Source organism: Anolis carolinensis, chromosome 4 (genome assembly GCF_035594765.1).
Source record: "Anolis carolinensis isolate JA03-04 chromosome 4, rAnoCar3.1.pri, whole genome shotgun sequence".
Lineage (NCBI taxonomy): Eukaryota > Metazoa > Chordata > Lepidosauria > Squamata > Dactyloidae > Anolis > Anolis carolinensis.
The window spans coordinates 197834806-197852573 of record NC_085844.1 but is presented as its reverse complement, the minus strand read 5'-3'; the positions used below and the strand labels follow the sequence as shown (position 1 = coordinate 197852573).

The 17768-nt window shown below is 41.2% G+C and overlaps 1 protein-coding gene across 1 annotated transcript; it reads left to right on the top strand.

Moving 5' to 3' along the window:
• The first annotated feature begins 6994 nt into the window (after positions 1-6994).
• ppp1r15b (protein phosphatase 1 regulatory subunit 15B) lies at positions 6995-12809 on the top strand. The gene is made up of 2 exons (XM_003220365.3): positions 6995-8540; positions 10076-12809. Exons 1-2 carry the CDS (start codon positions 7302-7304, stop codon positions 10274-10276), a joined length of 1440 nt encoding a protein of 479 aa, XP_003220413.3. The 5' UTR covers positions 6995-7301; the 3' UTR covers positions 10277-12809.
• Positions 12810-17768: the final 4959 nt, after the last annotated feature.

Genomic DNA, 17768 nt, shown 5'->3' with positions numbered 1-17768 from the left:
GAACATGGAACAACAAATTCAAGCTGCAGGGAAAGAGATTTCACCTAAACATTAGGAAGAACTTCCTGACAGAGCTGTTCAAAAATGGAATATGTTGCCTTGGAGGATGGTAGAGTCTCTTTCTTTGGAGGTTCTTAAGCAGAGGCTAGATGGCTATCTGTGGGTCACAGTAAAATCTTGGGGGACAAAATTGGCCCCTAGACTCACAAAGGTTTCTTGTCCCTGCCCAGATCAACACATTCCTTCCTAGTTTCCTTTTCTTTGTTCTCATGTTTGCAGATAACTGTGGCAAGAGATTACTGAATGTAAAAACATCAAAATGGGCTGGGTTTCTTGTGTTTCCTCATGACTCATGATGTGAAACTTTAAACTCCGTTATATGTTTAAGGTCCAAACATTTATTTACAAACCTTCCCAGCAACCTAATATTTGATCTTTTCAAAAGCCTTACTAGCAGCATGCCTACATGCAAATGCAGCCATCAGAAATTTGCAAATTTAAGATTCACCTTTTCTTCTTCCCCTACAGCAGTGAGAATACATAGAATAATATATTCCAGTGCTTGGCAAGGAAGGGATTACCTGATGGCTTGTTTGGAAGAATGAGACAACAATCAGAATAAATAGTTTAAGCTGCACTATTCTTTCTACACAACCATTAAAGGCATAGATCAGGGGTCCCCAAACTAAGGCCCGTGGGCTAGATGTGGCCCTCCAATGTCATTTACCTGGCCCCTAAGTCTGAATCGAAGGCACACTACAATAACAATCCTAGTTTTGGACTATTTCACCACAGTTTGACCCCCCAACAGTCTGAGGGACTGTGAACCTGCCCTCCACTTAAAAAGTTTGAGGACCCCTGGCATAGATGCTTTCCTTCCTTACAGAATCTGGCAACTGGATTCTGATCACTTCTTCCTGACAAGATATCCTAGTATTGTACATTTTTTTTCCACCCATCTAAATTGCATGCTTTCTAATAGCCACACCCTGAGAGTAATTTTATTCAGATTCCCTCAAACACACTCAGAACTGGGATTTGTTAGACAAATAGGCTGCACCTACATACAGCTAATGTCGTGTCCAGAGCATTCCAAATGTGTGTTCCTTTCACTTTTTATGCTTGCAGGCATGTGCTATGGTTACTATAGCATACAACACTCATGCTTTTTGAAACAATGTGCTAATTTAACTACCACCCAACATAATAACATCTTTGTCATCAATTGCATGATGATTGCAACAGCCTTGTGACACGAGCAAGCAAGCTGATGAAGTGGCCATGTGAAGATGAAGTCTTCTTGTGTACCTCCTAGGTACTACATTGCATGATGTTTGCACGACTTGAATAATAGACATCTCGTTAAATACAATGAAGACATTTTCTATACACAAGTACCTGTTTAATTTCTACCTAACACATACTTTGCTTGGGGCAAAGACTCCAGCCAGGACAAAATCACACAATGATAATTGTAACATTATGCTGCAAGAGACTTAACACAGCTATTTCTTCATAATATAACTAAAAGTCATTGTTCTGAAGTCACGTGTAGTAAACATTTTCTATAATATCAGAACCAGATCTTTTTCAGACATTTTCTATTCCTGAATATTTCAAATTGCATTGCTGCTACTGTGTATATGTGTCATCCTGTGATCTATATAAGCCGGATGCCAACATTACAATAATTGGATGAAATTTTCTAATTGCCCTTATGAGTGTCAACATAAACAGAAAGCAGCACCATTCATAGGATGATGACAAGATACAAGGCGATATTTTAAGAAGAAAACAAATAGGAATGGGTTTAGGAAGTTGAAGTTTGCCCTGGGAAAAAGAAAACGGCTTACTATAGGTAATATGGTAAGAAAAATGCTGACATGAGGAAAAGTTTAAGAAAGCATATAGTACACTTTCACAGTGTAATTCATACATGTTTACCAAAAATGAGCTCTCTTGGGTCTATGTGTTGCTGCAGTAGACATGTATAAGTTTGTGCTATAAGTGCCTTAGCTACGTTTTAATGGAAGCATAGTTTCAACACAACATGTAGATTTTACAAAGGATTTTTAAAGGATAAATACACTGAAAGGAAAAGATTCTTTGCAAATCTGACCTTTTAATGTATTATGTTTATAAACAATGTGCATGTGGGTGTCCATATGTGCATGTATATTTTTCTCATTCCTTGAAATAATTAGTTGAACACTTACTCCTCATTCAGTATAAACCTATCCACTAGCCTGACAAAAATATGCATAAAAGCATCTATGTATGACAACATATGTGAAGTCTGATAAGATGAGCCACCAAGAGGCAAGTCCAGCTGCTGCCTGCAGAGAAAAGATAGGTCTCCATGAGCAACAGTGAAAATAAACATGATACAAGCAGGACAAAGTTGTTTTACCTTCATCCCTCAGCCCACTTATTTGCAAGAAGGCATATTATCCATGAAATTGTTGTTTACTTCCATGAAGAAAATGCTTCTTGATTATAAGTGAAAGTTATAAACTTGGTACAAGTGAAGTGTCTTTAAAATATCTATTTTATTACCTTTTTATTAGACTAGGAAATGTGACACTCAAGATTGCGCTGGAATACAATTCCCATCAGTTCTACCCCAAATATCTAATTGTAAGAAATGTTGGGATAGTTGCAATCAAAACCATCTGGAGGCTTCATAATTCTCTTATATTAGATGTTGTACAAAAATATTTAAAGTTGAGCCCAGCCTGTTTTCTAGGTGTTGGTAAAAGAACAGATACAGTGCCCACTGAAAAGATTAGCTTGTGGTTACAACTGCAGAATTTAAGCCTCTGTACGATTATATGGAAAGTTCTAAACAGCCTAAAAGCACCAGAGGCCGCCTTGAATGTTGAATCTAAGGAGGGTCATCTCTTGTTTCACTTGGATGGGAAACTGCCAATGAATGCCAGGTGCTGTAAGCTACATTTCACAGGAAGCTGATATATTTCAATCACTATTTCAAAGGGGAGAGCTACATGATGTAGTGGTTTACATGTTGGGCTCTGTGGAGACCAGGGTTCAATTCAGCGCTCAGCCATGAAACCCACTAGGTGACCTTGGGCAAGTCACTTTCCTGTCACAGAAAACCCCATGATAAGTTGCTGTGAGTCGGAAACATTTGGAAAGCACACAACAACATTTCAGAGGAAGGAACTGACAAAACCACCTCCGGGCATTCCTCACCTAAGAAAGCCCTATGTAATTTATGTGGTCACCATAAACTGACAGGTGACTTGACTGCATTGCACATGCATACATTCACATGCATCTTAATGTGGACATAAACAACACTAAGTTTACACCAAAAGAAATAGAGAGTATGGCAGCCTTAAATAGAAAAGTTGAAAAGGTTGTGTCATTCTGAACTTTCTTCATCCTTAATCTTATGCTGTTTGGGACTGATGTGGAGCCCACCAATTTAGGAGCTGCAGGTTTCCCACCATGATCATAATACATTTCTCTACCAGCAAGGAAGAAGTCTTAGTCAGAGCCTTCTTGTATCGCCTTCCTGGTGTACCTTGGACCAGCTGTTAGGAATTGTGGGAGCTGAAGTCCAAAACACCTGGCGGGCCAAAGTTTGTCCAAGCATGAGTTAGAGGGATGTATGTGGAGTTAGAAGGACCTTTGCCCTCTTCCACTGAAGCAGTTATTCGGTAGTTAACAGTGAGACAAGGCCAGCTTGCCTTATTTGGCTCCCCTTATGTAAACTGGCCTTTATCACTATCTTATCACTGTTTGCAGAACAGCCTCACCTTTGTGCTGCCCACAAGAAAAGTGGATTTTCCACCCAGCACTTTCCTTTTGCTTTCATAAAGGCTGGACAGACAGCTCAGCCACAACGATAGCACTTGCTTCTAAAGCTGGTGAACGAGAAGCAGGCCTTTGGAGCATTTGTTCCTTCTGTCAGAATTTGGGAAGGTTACTTTTTTGGACTGAGGAATTCTGGGGGGCTGCAGTTCAAATGTTTTGCAAAGTTTGTTACATGTTTCAGATCTCTGGCGATCCTAAGGCAAAGCTGCCACAGGGTTTTCATGGCAAAATTTATTCAGAAGAGGTTTGCCTTTGCCTTCCTCTGAGGCTGAGAGAGTGTCACCCACTAGGGTTCATGGCTGAGCAAAGGATTCAAAGCCTGGACTCTAGTGCTCCAGTGCTCAAACCATTACACCCTTCAGATTAAAAGGTGAAGACCAAATCAATGTGCCTTGCTTGGACTGGGCAGTTTGTGGAAGCTTTCTTCTTCATTGTCCTCCAGAGTTACAAAATACAGGAAAGGAGATCCCATCTGAACATTAGAAAGAACTTCCAGACCATCCGCTGTTCAGCAGTGGAACTCTCTGCCTCGGAGTGTGATGGAAGCTCCTTCCTTGGAGACTCTAAAACAGGCTGGATGGCCATCTATTGGTGATACTTCGTGCTTTTCCTGCATGGCAGGGGGCTGGACTGGATAGCCCATGTGGTTTCTTCTTACTCTATGATTCTTTGAGTAACTTTCCATAGTGGTGGGATTGCAAACTCCTGTGAAGCAAGGAGTTATGCTGATGGCACCAGTGTTGCTGGTTGCTGCTGCTGCTCAGTCTTTTATTCGTCTCCGACTCTTCGTGACCTCATGGACCAGTCCACGCCAGAGCTCCCTGTCGGCCGTCACCGCCCCCAGTTCCTTCAAGGTCAAGCCAGTCACTTCAAGGATACTGTCCATCCATCTTGCCCTTCGTCGGCCTCTCTTCCTTTTTCCTTCCATTTTCCCCAGCATCATTCTCTTCTCCAAGCTTTCCTGTCTCCTCATGATGTGGCCAAAATACTTCAGCTTTGCCTCTAATATCCTTCCCTCCAGTGAGCAGCTGGGCATTATTTCCTGGAGGATGGACTGGTTGGATCTTCTTGTGGTCCAAGGCACTCTCAGGATTTTCCTCCAACATCAAAGTTCAAAAGCATCTATCTTCCTTCACTCAGCCTTCCTTATGGTCCAGCTCTCGCAACCATAGGTTACTATGGGGAATACCATTGCTTTGACTATGCGGACCTTCATTACCAGTGTGATGTCTCTGCTCTTCACTATTTTGTCAAGGTTGGCCATTGCTCTCCTCCCAAGAAGTAAACGTCTTCTGATTTCCTGGCTACAGTCTGCATCTGCAGTGATCTTCGCACCTAGAAATATAAAGTCTGTCACTGTCTCCATGTTTTCTCCCTCTATTTGCCAGTTGTCAATCAGTCTGGTTGCCATAATTTTGGTTTTCTTGATGTTTAACTGCAACCCAGGTTTTGCACTTTCTTCTTTCACCTTGGTGATAAGGCTCCTCAGCTCTTCCTCACTTTTGGCCATCAGAGTGGTATCATCTGCATACCTAAGGTTTCTTCCAGCAATTTTAACTCCGGCCTTGGATTCCTCAAGCCCCGCATGTCGCATGATTTGTTCTGCGTACAAGTTGAATAGGGAGGGTGAAAGTATGCAGCCCTGCCGCACTCCTTTCCCAATCTTGAACCAGTCTGTTGTTCCCTGATCTGTTCTTACTGTGGCTACTTGGTCTTTATACAGATTTCTCAGGAGACAGACAAGGTGACTTGGTATCCCCATACCACCAAGAACATGCCATAGTTTATTATGATCCACACAGTCAAAGGCTTTAGAATAGTCAATAAAGCAGAAGTAGATGTTTTTCTGAAACTCCCTGGCTTCCTCCATTATCCAGTGGATATTGGCAATTTGGTCTCTCGTTCCTCTGCCTTTTCTAAACCCAGCTTGGACATCTGGCAACTCTCACTCCATGTATTGCTAGAGTCTGCCTTGCAGGATCTTGACCATAATCACAATAACTGGCATAAAAGTCTCTGTATATTGAGTTGCTGTGAGCTTCCAAACTGTATGAACATGTTCCAGAAGTATTCTCCCCTGACGTTTCGCCCACATCTATGGCAGGCATCCTCAGAGGTTGTGAGGTATGTTGAAAACTAGGCAACTGTGGAATGTTCAGAATGGGAGACATGTGGAATGCCCTGCCCTGGACCTCCCACAGATAAATAAACCCCTCTTGCCTAGTTTCCTACACCTCAAACCTCTGAGGATGCCTGCCATAGATGTAGGGTTTACATATTTGTGAAATGTTCAGGGTGGGAGAAGAGCTCTTGTCTGCCTGAGGAAAGTGTGAATGCTTCAATTGGTCAGCTTGATTAGCACTGAATAGCCTGGCAGCTTCAAAGCCTGGCTGCTTCCTGCCTGGGGGAATCCAACCACCATGTCAGACTACACAGAGAAGCTACTGAAATCCACAAGCATGTGGACAATTTCAACAGAAAGGAGGAAACCATAAAAAAATCTGGCTACCAGTGTTAAAACAAACTCTAAAATCAGGACGGGAATTCCAGACAAGAATAAATCAGGACCAGCTAACACCTCCCAACAAAGGACACCCAGGCAGCAACCAGCCAGGCTTTGAAGCTGCAAGGCCATTCAATGCTGATCAAGGTGGCTAATTGCAACATTCACACCTGCCTCAAACAGATAAATAGTTATTTCTCCCACCCTGGACATTCCACAGATATATAAACCCCATCTGACTAGTTTCCAACAGACCTCACAACTTCTGAGGATACCTGCCATAGAAACGTCAGGAGAGAATGCATCTGGAACATGGCTAGAGAGCCCGGGAAACTCACAGCAACTTAATTATTCCGGACATTAAGCCTTCGACAACACGTTGAAACTTCCGTGAAATTAAAATAATACTATTAAAGATATGGGGGGTATAAAAAAATCCCAGAATTATTAAAAGAGAGTACACATGAGGGGGTTCGGGTGGGGGACCCCTCTGTATGTCACATTCTCTTTCACTGTTGAAACGAAGTGGCTGATGCAATCGCTGGGCTGTGGCGCTAGCTCCTCTCCAAACGTCAATCAGAGGCCAGAGGCGGGACTCTGCGTGAGTAGAGAACCAATTACGACCCGTCGCCTGCCGCCTAGATTGCCCGGATGGGTCACTGGCGTCAAAGCTTTCTTTTTCTGGCTCACTCTCTCCCCTGCCGGCTCGACCAAAGGGAGCGCGTGCGTGCGTGAGTACGTAAAGAGGGGCGCGCGGGGTCTCTCAGCCCAACGTCTTTCCCTGCCGCGCCGCCATTTTGTTCCTCTTTCCTCAACAGCCTCGAAGCGGCCTTTCTAAGGTCTGACTGGGAAGAAAAAAGATGGCCCGGCCCTGCCTGAAGGGAAGCTACGGCGTCTTTCGGAATCCGCGACACCTTCCAGGCTGGGAGAAGCGACCACAGGGCTAGAAAAGGTGGGAATGGAGTCGAGGAGGAGGGAGCCGGAGCCGGCGTGCCCTGGCTTGGGGCCTTGTACGCCGCCCTCGCCGCCTCCTCCTCAGCCCGGCGAGGCCCCGTTTTCCCTGCTGAGGCTCTTCTTGCAGCTGCTGCAGCGCCTCCTGCCCAGCCCGGCAGTTCCTCTTTTCTGGCTCCAGGCCGAGGCCCAGACCTCGGTGCCCGGATGGGAGGCGCCCGGCCTGGCCCCCCTCTTGGCCGCCCACCACGAGCTGCGCATGGTCTCCTCCGCCTCCTTCGACAAGAGCTCGGTGCCTGGCTCCTTGACGGCCTCCTGGGAGGAACTAGACGAGGCTTCCCGCCTGCGCTCCAAGTTCCCCAGCCTCTTGGAGCGGGTGCATGTGAAGGGCCCTCCCGCCGCTCTCGACTCGCCAGATCCCGACTTCGGCTATCATAGTTTGGAGGTCGAGGAGATAACGACACAGCCGGATCCTTGTGATACAAACGCTGCCAGAGCGGGGGAGTGTTGCCAGGAATCGCAGGAAGACCCTGTTGGAGGGAGTCCCTGCCGGGAGGGATCAGCTGAGGTCGAGTCCAGCTGCGATGATGAAGATTCTGATATAGAACAAGATCTACCTGTTGAGGCCCGGCCTGCCTGTAGCAACAAACTCATCGATTACATCTTGGGGGGCGCTTGTAGCGAGGAGGAGGAGGAGGAGGAGGAGGAAGAACAACTTTGGGATGGGGTGGAGGAAGAAGATGATGGGTTTGATAGTGAAGGATCCCTCTCAGATTCTGATATCTCCAGCCAGGATGGGGAAAGCCTTCACTTGTGGAACTCTTTTTGCAGCTTGGATCCTTACGACCTTGGAAACTTTACTGCCCCAATTCAAACTACTGCACCGGAGACTAGGCCTATCTCAGAGCCGCCTGAGGTAGAGGTGGCAGCAGAGGACTCTTCCTCATGGACAGAAAGTTCTTGTGAGGACGAGGAATGGGAGTGCGGCAGCATAGACGAATCGGCAAACTTGAAATTGTGGAACTCCTTTTGTAACCTGGAGGATCCCTATAACCCTTTCAATTTCACGGCACAATTTCAGACTGTGGAAAAGAAAGGGAGATGTGACTTGAAAGGGCCACCAGGCTCTCAAAGTAGCATCTTGTTCAGCTGTCAGGTGCATTTGCTTGATAAGAGCAATTCTGAAGCTACAGAGACTGTGAAGTATGACATTCTTTCTAGAGAAAAGTGCAAGACGAAGAAAAAGGTAGGATTTGTATATGTTCATATGTCAGTCTGCAAGCACTGAATAACAGTAACTCTGTCCTGCTTAGTAGGCCTGCAGAATGGCTATTCATAGAAGAGAAGCTAATGTTTTTGTATACATATGATAAGATGTGTGGTCTGATCAGTTATTTTATGTCAAGTGCTTAGCTACTTAATTGTCCCAAAAAGGAAATAACTTTTTCATATGTAATCAGGGATCGAACCAGGATAACGTTTCCAACACTGTGATGTTGATTATGATGACAGCCAATACTTGAATGCTTCCAATTTCTAGCGCATCCTGCAAAGATGTTTGGATGTGAGATATCCATTTGAATGAAAAAAACGTAATGCTAGAACTTGGCAAAACCAAAACATATTCCCATCCATCCTATCATTACGTGATATCTACTTGTTGCTTTTATTTAAAGAGCTAATTAATCAGAAGCAGGCTACATGATTTATCATTTGCCCTTTGGTACTTTGGTACTTTCAGCTTTTTCTGGGACAAAAGTTTCAATTCTATAACTTTGCTTGAATGCAGTGGTTCTCAACCAGTGGGTCCCCAGGTGTGTTGGACTACAACTCCCAGAAATACCAGCCAGTTTACCAGCTGTTATGATTTCTGGACGTTGAAGACAAAACATCCGGGGATCCACTGCTCTTATGTAAGGATTTGTTCAGATATCTGGTCTCTTCTTCCACCTCCACCATTTATGCAACACTAAATTGGAAATTAGAGGGTCACCATAGTTTGGAAACAACATGAAGATTCCAAGCAGTACTCCTAACTGACAAATTTGCAGAGTATTATAGCTGTTCTGCATCAGCTTAAACCTTTCTATTTAGAACTGCAATATCTTAGCAATTCTTCTGACCAGTTCACAGGTAGTTAGTGTTTTGTATTGGTCTAAATGTACATTGATTGAACAAGCTTAAGATAGTAAATTTATGTCTTGAAAAATCTTTGGAGTTACAAAAGTACACACTTCAGCATTACCTTATCTGTAAACATTATTTTCTCTAGAAATTTCGATTGTCCATTTCTTTCTAGAGATATACAGTAAACGAACAAAGAAAGCTATGCAATATATACACAGTGTTACATGATCTGTTAATGAAGCTCAGGAGGATACCTTAGAATGATGTAAAAAGCAAGAAAGGAGATAGCACAGACAAACAGGCTGATGTAACTAGCATGTCCCTGTGCCATGTTTTTATATGAAAAGAGTTACACACTTGAAGTAATAACAATAGTGTATTAAGTGGAAGTGGGCACTCCTCAAGTAATAGTAAAATGTTTATTATACTCTACTGTGCATAAAGAATTGAGGACACCTTTGTTCAATATTGTTTTGGGGAGGGATGGTTTCTTTAGTGTGTGGTGGCCTCACAGGCGCTTATATATACTTCTAATTATTACTTTTAATGTCTTTAAACTGTATTGGGATCTTAATTGCTTGGTGTTGGATATATTTCATAAACTTGGTGTTAAGTAAATATGTTAATCATTTGGTTTCCTTTTGTGTCTCATAGGTGACCTTCCTTGAAGAAGTTGTTGAGTATTATATAAGTAGTGAGGAAGATCGTAAAGGACCCTGGGAAGAACTTGCACGGGATGGGTGCCGATTCCTTAAAAGAATTCAGGAAACTGAAAATGCTATTGGATATTGCTTAACAATGGAGCACAGGCAGCAAATATTTAACAGACTCGTGGAAAGATCAGATATTTCCTAGCACCTTAATAAAACCTAAAATTAAAAGGCTAACTCATTTTAGTGACACCTGTGAGCATAATATTAACAACTGTCAGCTGCCTTTTAAATGGGAAGATGGAATGATTTTAATACTGCATCACAATACTCTAGCAAAAAACATGCTAGGTGTAGTTGTTTGCGGTGTTAAAACAAATTCAACATATTTAATACATAATTTGTTTCCTTCTGAAACCAAGAATATCAATTTTTGAGGAAACCAGTCCAGAAATGTATCCTTGTGTATGTGTGCATACCTGCTCTGTTGCGTTTACCACAAAAAATATGTGAGTGCAGACAGGCAGATAGGGTTGTGGAATTTTGCACTTTTAAAACAGGAAGATATTTTTGAAGTATATTTATTGGGGTTGGAAGCCAGCAATGAGGTTTTGGTTTAAAGTTTGAGTATTGCTACCTGTTTTCATGTTTGTTGAACTTGTCAACGTTAGAAATCAAATATCCTAATCGTCTTATGATTGAATTAGTTTCTGTTTTATTTTTCAGCCTTATTATAAAAGAGCATTGTGTCTTTGCACTAAAGTTGCAACATTCTGGGAGTTCAGACTGCCAAAACATTATTAATAGTGTAGTTTTCCTCCCTTTTAGCTCTCTGTCAGTCTAACAGCAAGTTGCACAACATTCCCCTCAAAGGAGGTTTCCTGAAATTCTACAGCAGTTCCACTTGTTCCCATTATTTTTTTAATCAAACTATCTATGAGGTCAGTTCTTGGAATGGATAAAAACACAATTGCTGATTTGGTTACAGGATATTCTCCTTAAACCATGGAAATTATTAGGTGTTCCAAGATTTGCAATGCCAATACTTTTCCTCCTTTAAAATCAGTATTAATATAATAGTTTGTTTCACAGCATAAGTGCTTGAAAAGATCATTTTGTTATACTGTTTTGTAGTTATGAGACAAAAACTTGATTTATCAGGAATGCTATTGGGAGTTTTATTTTGGATTCCAAAGAATTATTTAAATGACAGATACATTGTTTGAAATACTTCAGCTTTAAAATTGCTGTGTCAAATGAACATTCAGTTCCCTATATACTTCATGTTTCTACAGCAAGCTCGAGTAACAGAAGTAGCTGAAAGCTATGATAGGATGTAAACATATTCTTCCAGTTACACATTTTAACAATAACCAGGCCTAGGTATTCTGAGCTCTTTTTTTTTTTTTTTGAGGGGGGGGGGGGTAATAGCATTCTGAAATCCTCATTTTGATACATTAATAGGCATGGAAGAAAGGGGGCACATAAATGAGCCTTCCCGAGTTTTGATGGAGATTGTTTCACAACTTTAGATCATGGTATTGAAGTATGTTGATATTCCGAGATGAACTGCTGTAGACTTCATTTAATCATCTAGAATTCTACTAAGACTATGATCTTGTGTTGATACATAAGTCGTATTTGAGCTCACTGCTAAAGTAGGATTGGGCTACAGACATTATAGTAGTAAGAACAGAAAATCTTTCCAGTCCCATACTCTTTCAAGTATTGTCTATTGTTAGCCATCTGCTGACTATTTGGCTGAAGGCAAATTCTTTTCCCCCCCTTGAAGTCATGGAAATAATTTATACAATGGTGGACTTTTACATAATCTTTCTCTTTCCATGGAAATATTTAGTGGTGCTACACATGGTAGTGATGTCTCTACAGTTTCATTGAATTAGCAAAACAAGTAGCCTTCTAAAACTTTAAATCAGAACCGTAATTATCAGAATTTTATTTTTGTATCATTTTATGAAGAGAAAGGTAAATCCAGACTACCTTTCACTTTATACAAATATAAATGGACTTGATTATACCTTATTAGATTTTTATATTTAAAATTATATTTCTGTATATAATAAAACAACTGAAAACTAATGTGTAGAATATAATAAAGAAATTTTGCAAGTTACTTTTAAATTGTCTGGAAAAATAAGCCACATCATGACAGTATTTACATGTAGCTGCTATGACAGATGGATGGAAAATATGACGGTGAATTTTATATTGTCTAAGGTAATATATTTGGAGTGGTCAGACATGTGTTTGATTGTATGATTTGATCTAAACACCTTTTTACACTGCATATCAAGAATCAGTTCTTGCCTTCAAGACTGCATCTTATGTAATGATACTGATCATTATTTTCTTAATTATTTGCTGCCAAATTTTGGTAGTAAACCAACTTACTAATTTGTTAGGAGTGGATTCTTAGTATTGAAGGGCAGCCACAGAAAAGGGATTTGGAAGCCATATAGCCCATAGACTCTACTTTTTCTATCCTGATATAAACTCTTGCAATAGTCCTTACTGTCCTTTCGAGATCTGTTCATACCACTTATATGTAGAATATGAAGTCTAAACATGCTGTGTCCAAATAGTGCAGATCTTTCAGTTTGCTTGTACTGACATTTCTACATCTTTACAAGACTTGCTTTGTTTGTGCTGTTGCCTCTGTATAAATGAACTTTTATTGGTAAGTCTAACATCTAGATAAAGCTGGCTGATTCTTCTTAGCAGTAGAACTATTGCTGTATATTAGTTGTTTGTGTCAGTACTTTGAGACAGCAGTTTTCAGTACAACTACAGGATGATCCATAATCTCATGTTCTCTTAATCACACATACACCATTGCTTTTTTCCTAGACAAATAGCTGAATCGTGTAAGCATGTATGTGTGTGATGATTAATGAATAGTTCTGGTGAGGTGCAGGAAGTTGAATATGTGAGTTAAACCTCAGAAATGCATACATTATGCAGTTATGTTTACCAGCCAGGCTAAAATAAAGCTTTCTGAGTACATAGTATTTATCATATCAGAAGCGAACTGAGCGTGCAGTTTGTTTAGTTGCATGCTTCAAGTTGCTTCTGGTGTGAGAGAATCTGCCATCTACAAAGACGTGTTTCAATCCTGCAAGGAGGCTTTTTCATGTTCTGAGTATATAGTGAATGTCAAACTCAATGTTTTTAAAATGTACAGTAACCTAAGACTACAGACGAACAATGCTGGTTGTGGTAACTGGCCACTATAAATCTTAGTTGTGATGGATAGCTAGGAAGGATTAAGAATGTGTGCTGAGACAGACAAATACATAGAATTTTTTTTATTGGGATTAGTGATTAGGATTGCCAGGTTGAAAATTGAAGCACGTTCCTGTACTCTAATACTTGTGCAGAGGAGAGAATTTCAACAAGCATTGCTTCTTGTGCAACTAGGTGTAAAGCACCACCTGCTGAAATTCCTTCTACACAGTACAGAAGTCTGAAGAGGAGCTATCTGTAAAAGATTAAGATGATTTGACTGAATGTAGAAAAATCTTGTAGCCCCTTAGACAGAATGAAGTTGGTAGTATAAGCTTTTATAGGCTAGTACTTTCTCAGATGGGACTGAATGTTCTATTCAATAATGAATGTGGAGACTGGTTGTTCTTATCACATTGAACCCATTGATCAAAACAGCCATAATAGAAATCGCCTTTAGGCCTGAATATCTGATCCAAGGAGGAATCTTGAGAGTAAAAGGGTAAGATGGGTGATGAGAGTACAAAGGTTGAAACTGCAGGCAAATCTGAAGATGGGTTCCATCACAGAGATCTCTCTAATTTTCATTCTAGTAACCCTGAATAATACAGACAAGCATTCAGTGTGGCAGAGGCAACCCGCCCCCAACAAATCCTGCCAAAGAAGCCTCAATATGTTTGCTTTAGTGTCACCTTAGGCTGATAGCACACAACAATAACATGTACAGTTTTGAATAATGACTTATCACATTGTTGCTATTACTTTTCAGTCAAATACTGCCATATTTTCCATATTACTGGAGCATAAATGTTCTTAAAGTAAGAGTTAAGAACATGGAGGTTTTCTTAAAATATCATACCACTCCTAGCAGCTAGGAGTGGTATGATATTTTAAGAAAACCTCCATGTTCTTAACTCTTACTTTATCTTAGCATTTAGCTATGATAGTCCACTGGCTTATTCACCTTGCAAACCTGATGAAGAAAGGAAGGATAGTCCTTATTATCTCATTTTCCTATTGCATGTACAGTGATGCTTAGATTAAATTTGTGGGCTACTAGTAGAATGTAGTTTGATTCTTCAGTAAAACCTAAAAACCTGATGTTCGATACACAGTGCTAATATACAAAGTACTGGTTGTGTACAATGGGCAGTTTTAAAATTGAACTATTTCAGCTTTTTACCTAATTTGATTGTGAAAACAGCAAAAGTCATTCAAGATTGGCTGGAGCAAACTTATTAGTTGAGTGATTGGAGCTGTCTCCTCTCTGGTTATTTTACTTGGGCATTACATTATCAAAATACTTGTAATGATTTTGCTAATTTTCCTTAGTGCTTCTCCAACGGACAGGCTAAGTTTATTGACATACATACCTAAACATTTACATCTCCTAATTGCTCATACTACATTGAAGGCACACTGGATTCATTGACATCAGCGTTCATGAGACTCCTACCTTCAAAGTACTGTAAACCTTGTACAAATTATTGCACTTGCAAGTATATTTGCACTATGAGCCAGCAGCTTAAGCTACTATGATTAGTGATGAGAGATCATGGCAGTTGCTGGAATCTGGGGAAGAAACCAGATTTATCAAGAGTTGTGTATATGCTAAAACAGAAAATGACATGTTAATGTAACTACAATGCATTTTGCAGTAAATATGAGATCTACATTGCATCATCTCTTCAGGAGGTCTGCAATCCATATCTGTCCTTTATTGCAGAATCCAACTGACTACATCTGCCTGAATATAATCTAGATTATACCATATGACCAATTGTCTTCAGCAGTTTTCCATAATGTCTTCATGCATGTTGGATGCAACTTGCATAATTCCTGACATGGCAATATTTGACCGGGGGGGGGGGGGGGGGGGAGAGAGAGAGAGAGGAATGATTTTTTAAAGGAATAAAATAACTGGTGGTTTTTCGGTTCTTTTTTCTTAAATACAGCTGATGCCACCTAATATTTGTTGGTGATCCAAGTACTAACCCAAGATGAACTTGCTTAGCTTCAAGATCAAATGGGATCTGATGCCTTTAAAGTAAAAATTTAGGCATTACTAACATTTGAATACTAGGGAAACAATGGAGCCAACCAATACGACCAGGTAGGTCTCTTAGTTTCTTATTGAAGACAATCCCAGGAAAAGAAGTACATAATTTCACCAGTTTTAACTACAGTAGAGTCTCCGTTATCCAAAATAAAGGGGCAGGTCCAATCTCAGATAACTGAACTCCTCGGATTGCCGGGAGGCCCTATTATCCCTCCCGGCAATCCGGTTAAGCGCTGCTGCCTAGAAACACGGGCACTTCCCAAGGTGCGAGGGCTCGCCGAGGGACGCCTCCCCGGATCTCCCTCAGCTGGGCCCTTGCTGGAGGAAAGAGTTTCCTCCAGCAATGGCCTGGCCGAGGAAAACCCGTGGCATACTCCTCGTCTCTCGGAGGGACAGGTCCTTGCTAGAGCAAGGGCCTGGCTGAGGAAGATCTGGGGAGACGTCCCCCAGTGAGCCCTCGCCCCTTGAGAAGCAGCCCACGAGCACTGCTGTCTAGCAGTGCTCATGGGGTGCTTCCCAAGGGACGAGGGCTCGGCCCAGGGAAGCAGCCCATGAGTGCTGCTGCAACAGCGATCACAGGACGCTTCCTCCTCCCTCCTCTCGAGCTCCCTTCGCTCGAGAGAAGAAGAGGGAGAGGTGCCCCCGGCGGCGCCTTGGATAATACGGAGGATAGATTAACCGAGACTCTACTATATAGATAATCTCACCAACATAATCAAAGGCTGATGTGCGCTGCTAAAGGATCTTTCCCTCTGGTTCTTCACACCTGAGCTTCAAACTGAAGTATGACGAACTAGTCCAGAAAAAAGCTCCATCCTGACATTCTTACACTATTTCACAGGATTTAGAATATGAAGGGCTTACTTGTGCATAAATAAAATATTAGGGGATGTGCAGTTGTCTGCTATTGTTTTTATAGGCCAATCATTCTGCATGAAAATAATAGATGCAAGACATCAAAATGAACACTTGGAAACCGTGTGTGTGTGTGTATAATGAGAGTGTGCTGCTGGCTTTAAAAATGTATTAAAGGTACCCTGAAGCTGTCAAGTTACAATTCATCCGCAGGTTTGATATTGACAGCCTTGGGAGTTCTAAGAGAGGTTCAAGGGGTAGAGCTGTCTATAGAGAAAATTCCCTTTTAATCTTGTTTTGCCTTTACATGACCAGTAGAGGGAGAATTGCCTGGCTATTTGTTAGGTCTTATGTTCATTCTGGTAATACAAGCGATACCAACTGGTTTTTCTTGTATTGCTTAGTCATGTGGCCTCCCTTTGCAAACGTTTTTTTTCCTCTTTGAATAATTTATATACATGTTTGTGAGTGCTTATACACATATACAAACAGCATCGGAGGGAAGGAAGTTCGTTGTTTAATGTTGTCATCTATTAAGGGGAACCTTACCATGTCACCTGCTTTTGTCTTAAGGTATATTACTCATTCTTCCCCACACCCTAACAGTTTCAATAATGACAGGGTTGCTCCACAACTTCCCACATGCTATGAGGGTGAATAGGCCAGACAAGCACATGCTTGTTGCACATGCAGAAGATAATGTTTTTAGAAGGTCTTGCCTCATGGAAGCCAGCAAATGGGCCACCTTTGCCCAGTTAATGTCTTTATTAGGAATTGTTGGAAACCTATCATGGAGTTGTCTGAAGCCAAGAGCCTGTCACTTACCCAAGGTTAATCAGTGGGTTTGCTTGGCCGAGTAGGGAACTGGAAACTGGTTTCCAGAGTTTATAATCCAATACTAAAACTACTACACCACTCTGGCTCTAAGACGTAAAATTATGGTTTTTGTCATTAGAAAGAAATTGTAACAAAAGCACACTTTATTGATACTGGTAATAGTTGGAAATGTCTTTGATACAAGTTTTGCAGTGTCATAAAGTACAGATGCCTCCAAATATCAAACCCCAAATATTATCAGTGTCTAGCAGCAAAGCCAGACACTGGTGCTGGGTCCTGAGTTCCCCACTACTGTATTAGCAGTTCTCTAAAACTCCAACCTTGCTTCCTTCAACAATATTAAGATGATGGATTGGATTCAATGGCAACTTTTACCACATAGTCTTAATAAGTATTACTAGTACACATTCATTCTTAATGCTGCTCTTCTAATTCAAGGTCTTGGATTTCTTTAAAAAAATTTACAGTGGGCCACCAAGATAACTTATGACTTTCACACATTTATTTGCTTAGAACACATATCCAAGGGTAGACATGCTGGCCATTTGGCAAAATACAACAAAATCTCAAGAATAGTGAGATTTATTGTACAGGAAAAGAAATATGACTGGTGGAGTCACAAGCCTACATTTTGTATTGCATATTGTTTCACTTCTAGTTTGGTTCTGGATGGATTTCAATGCAGGCATACAAGTCCTGGGAC

Coding starts and splice junctions, on each gene's coding strand:
- ppp1r15b (XM_003220365.3), top strand. CDS start 7,302: ATGGAGTCGAGGAGGAGGGAGCCGGAGCCGGCGTGCCCTGGCTTGGGG. Junction 8,541..10,075: donor AGTGCAAGACGAAGAAAAAG/GTAGGATTTGTA, acceptor TGTGTCTCATAG/GTGACCTTCCTTGAAGAAGT.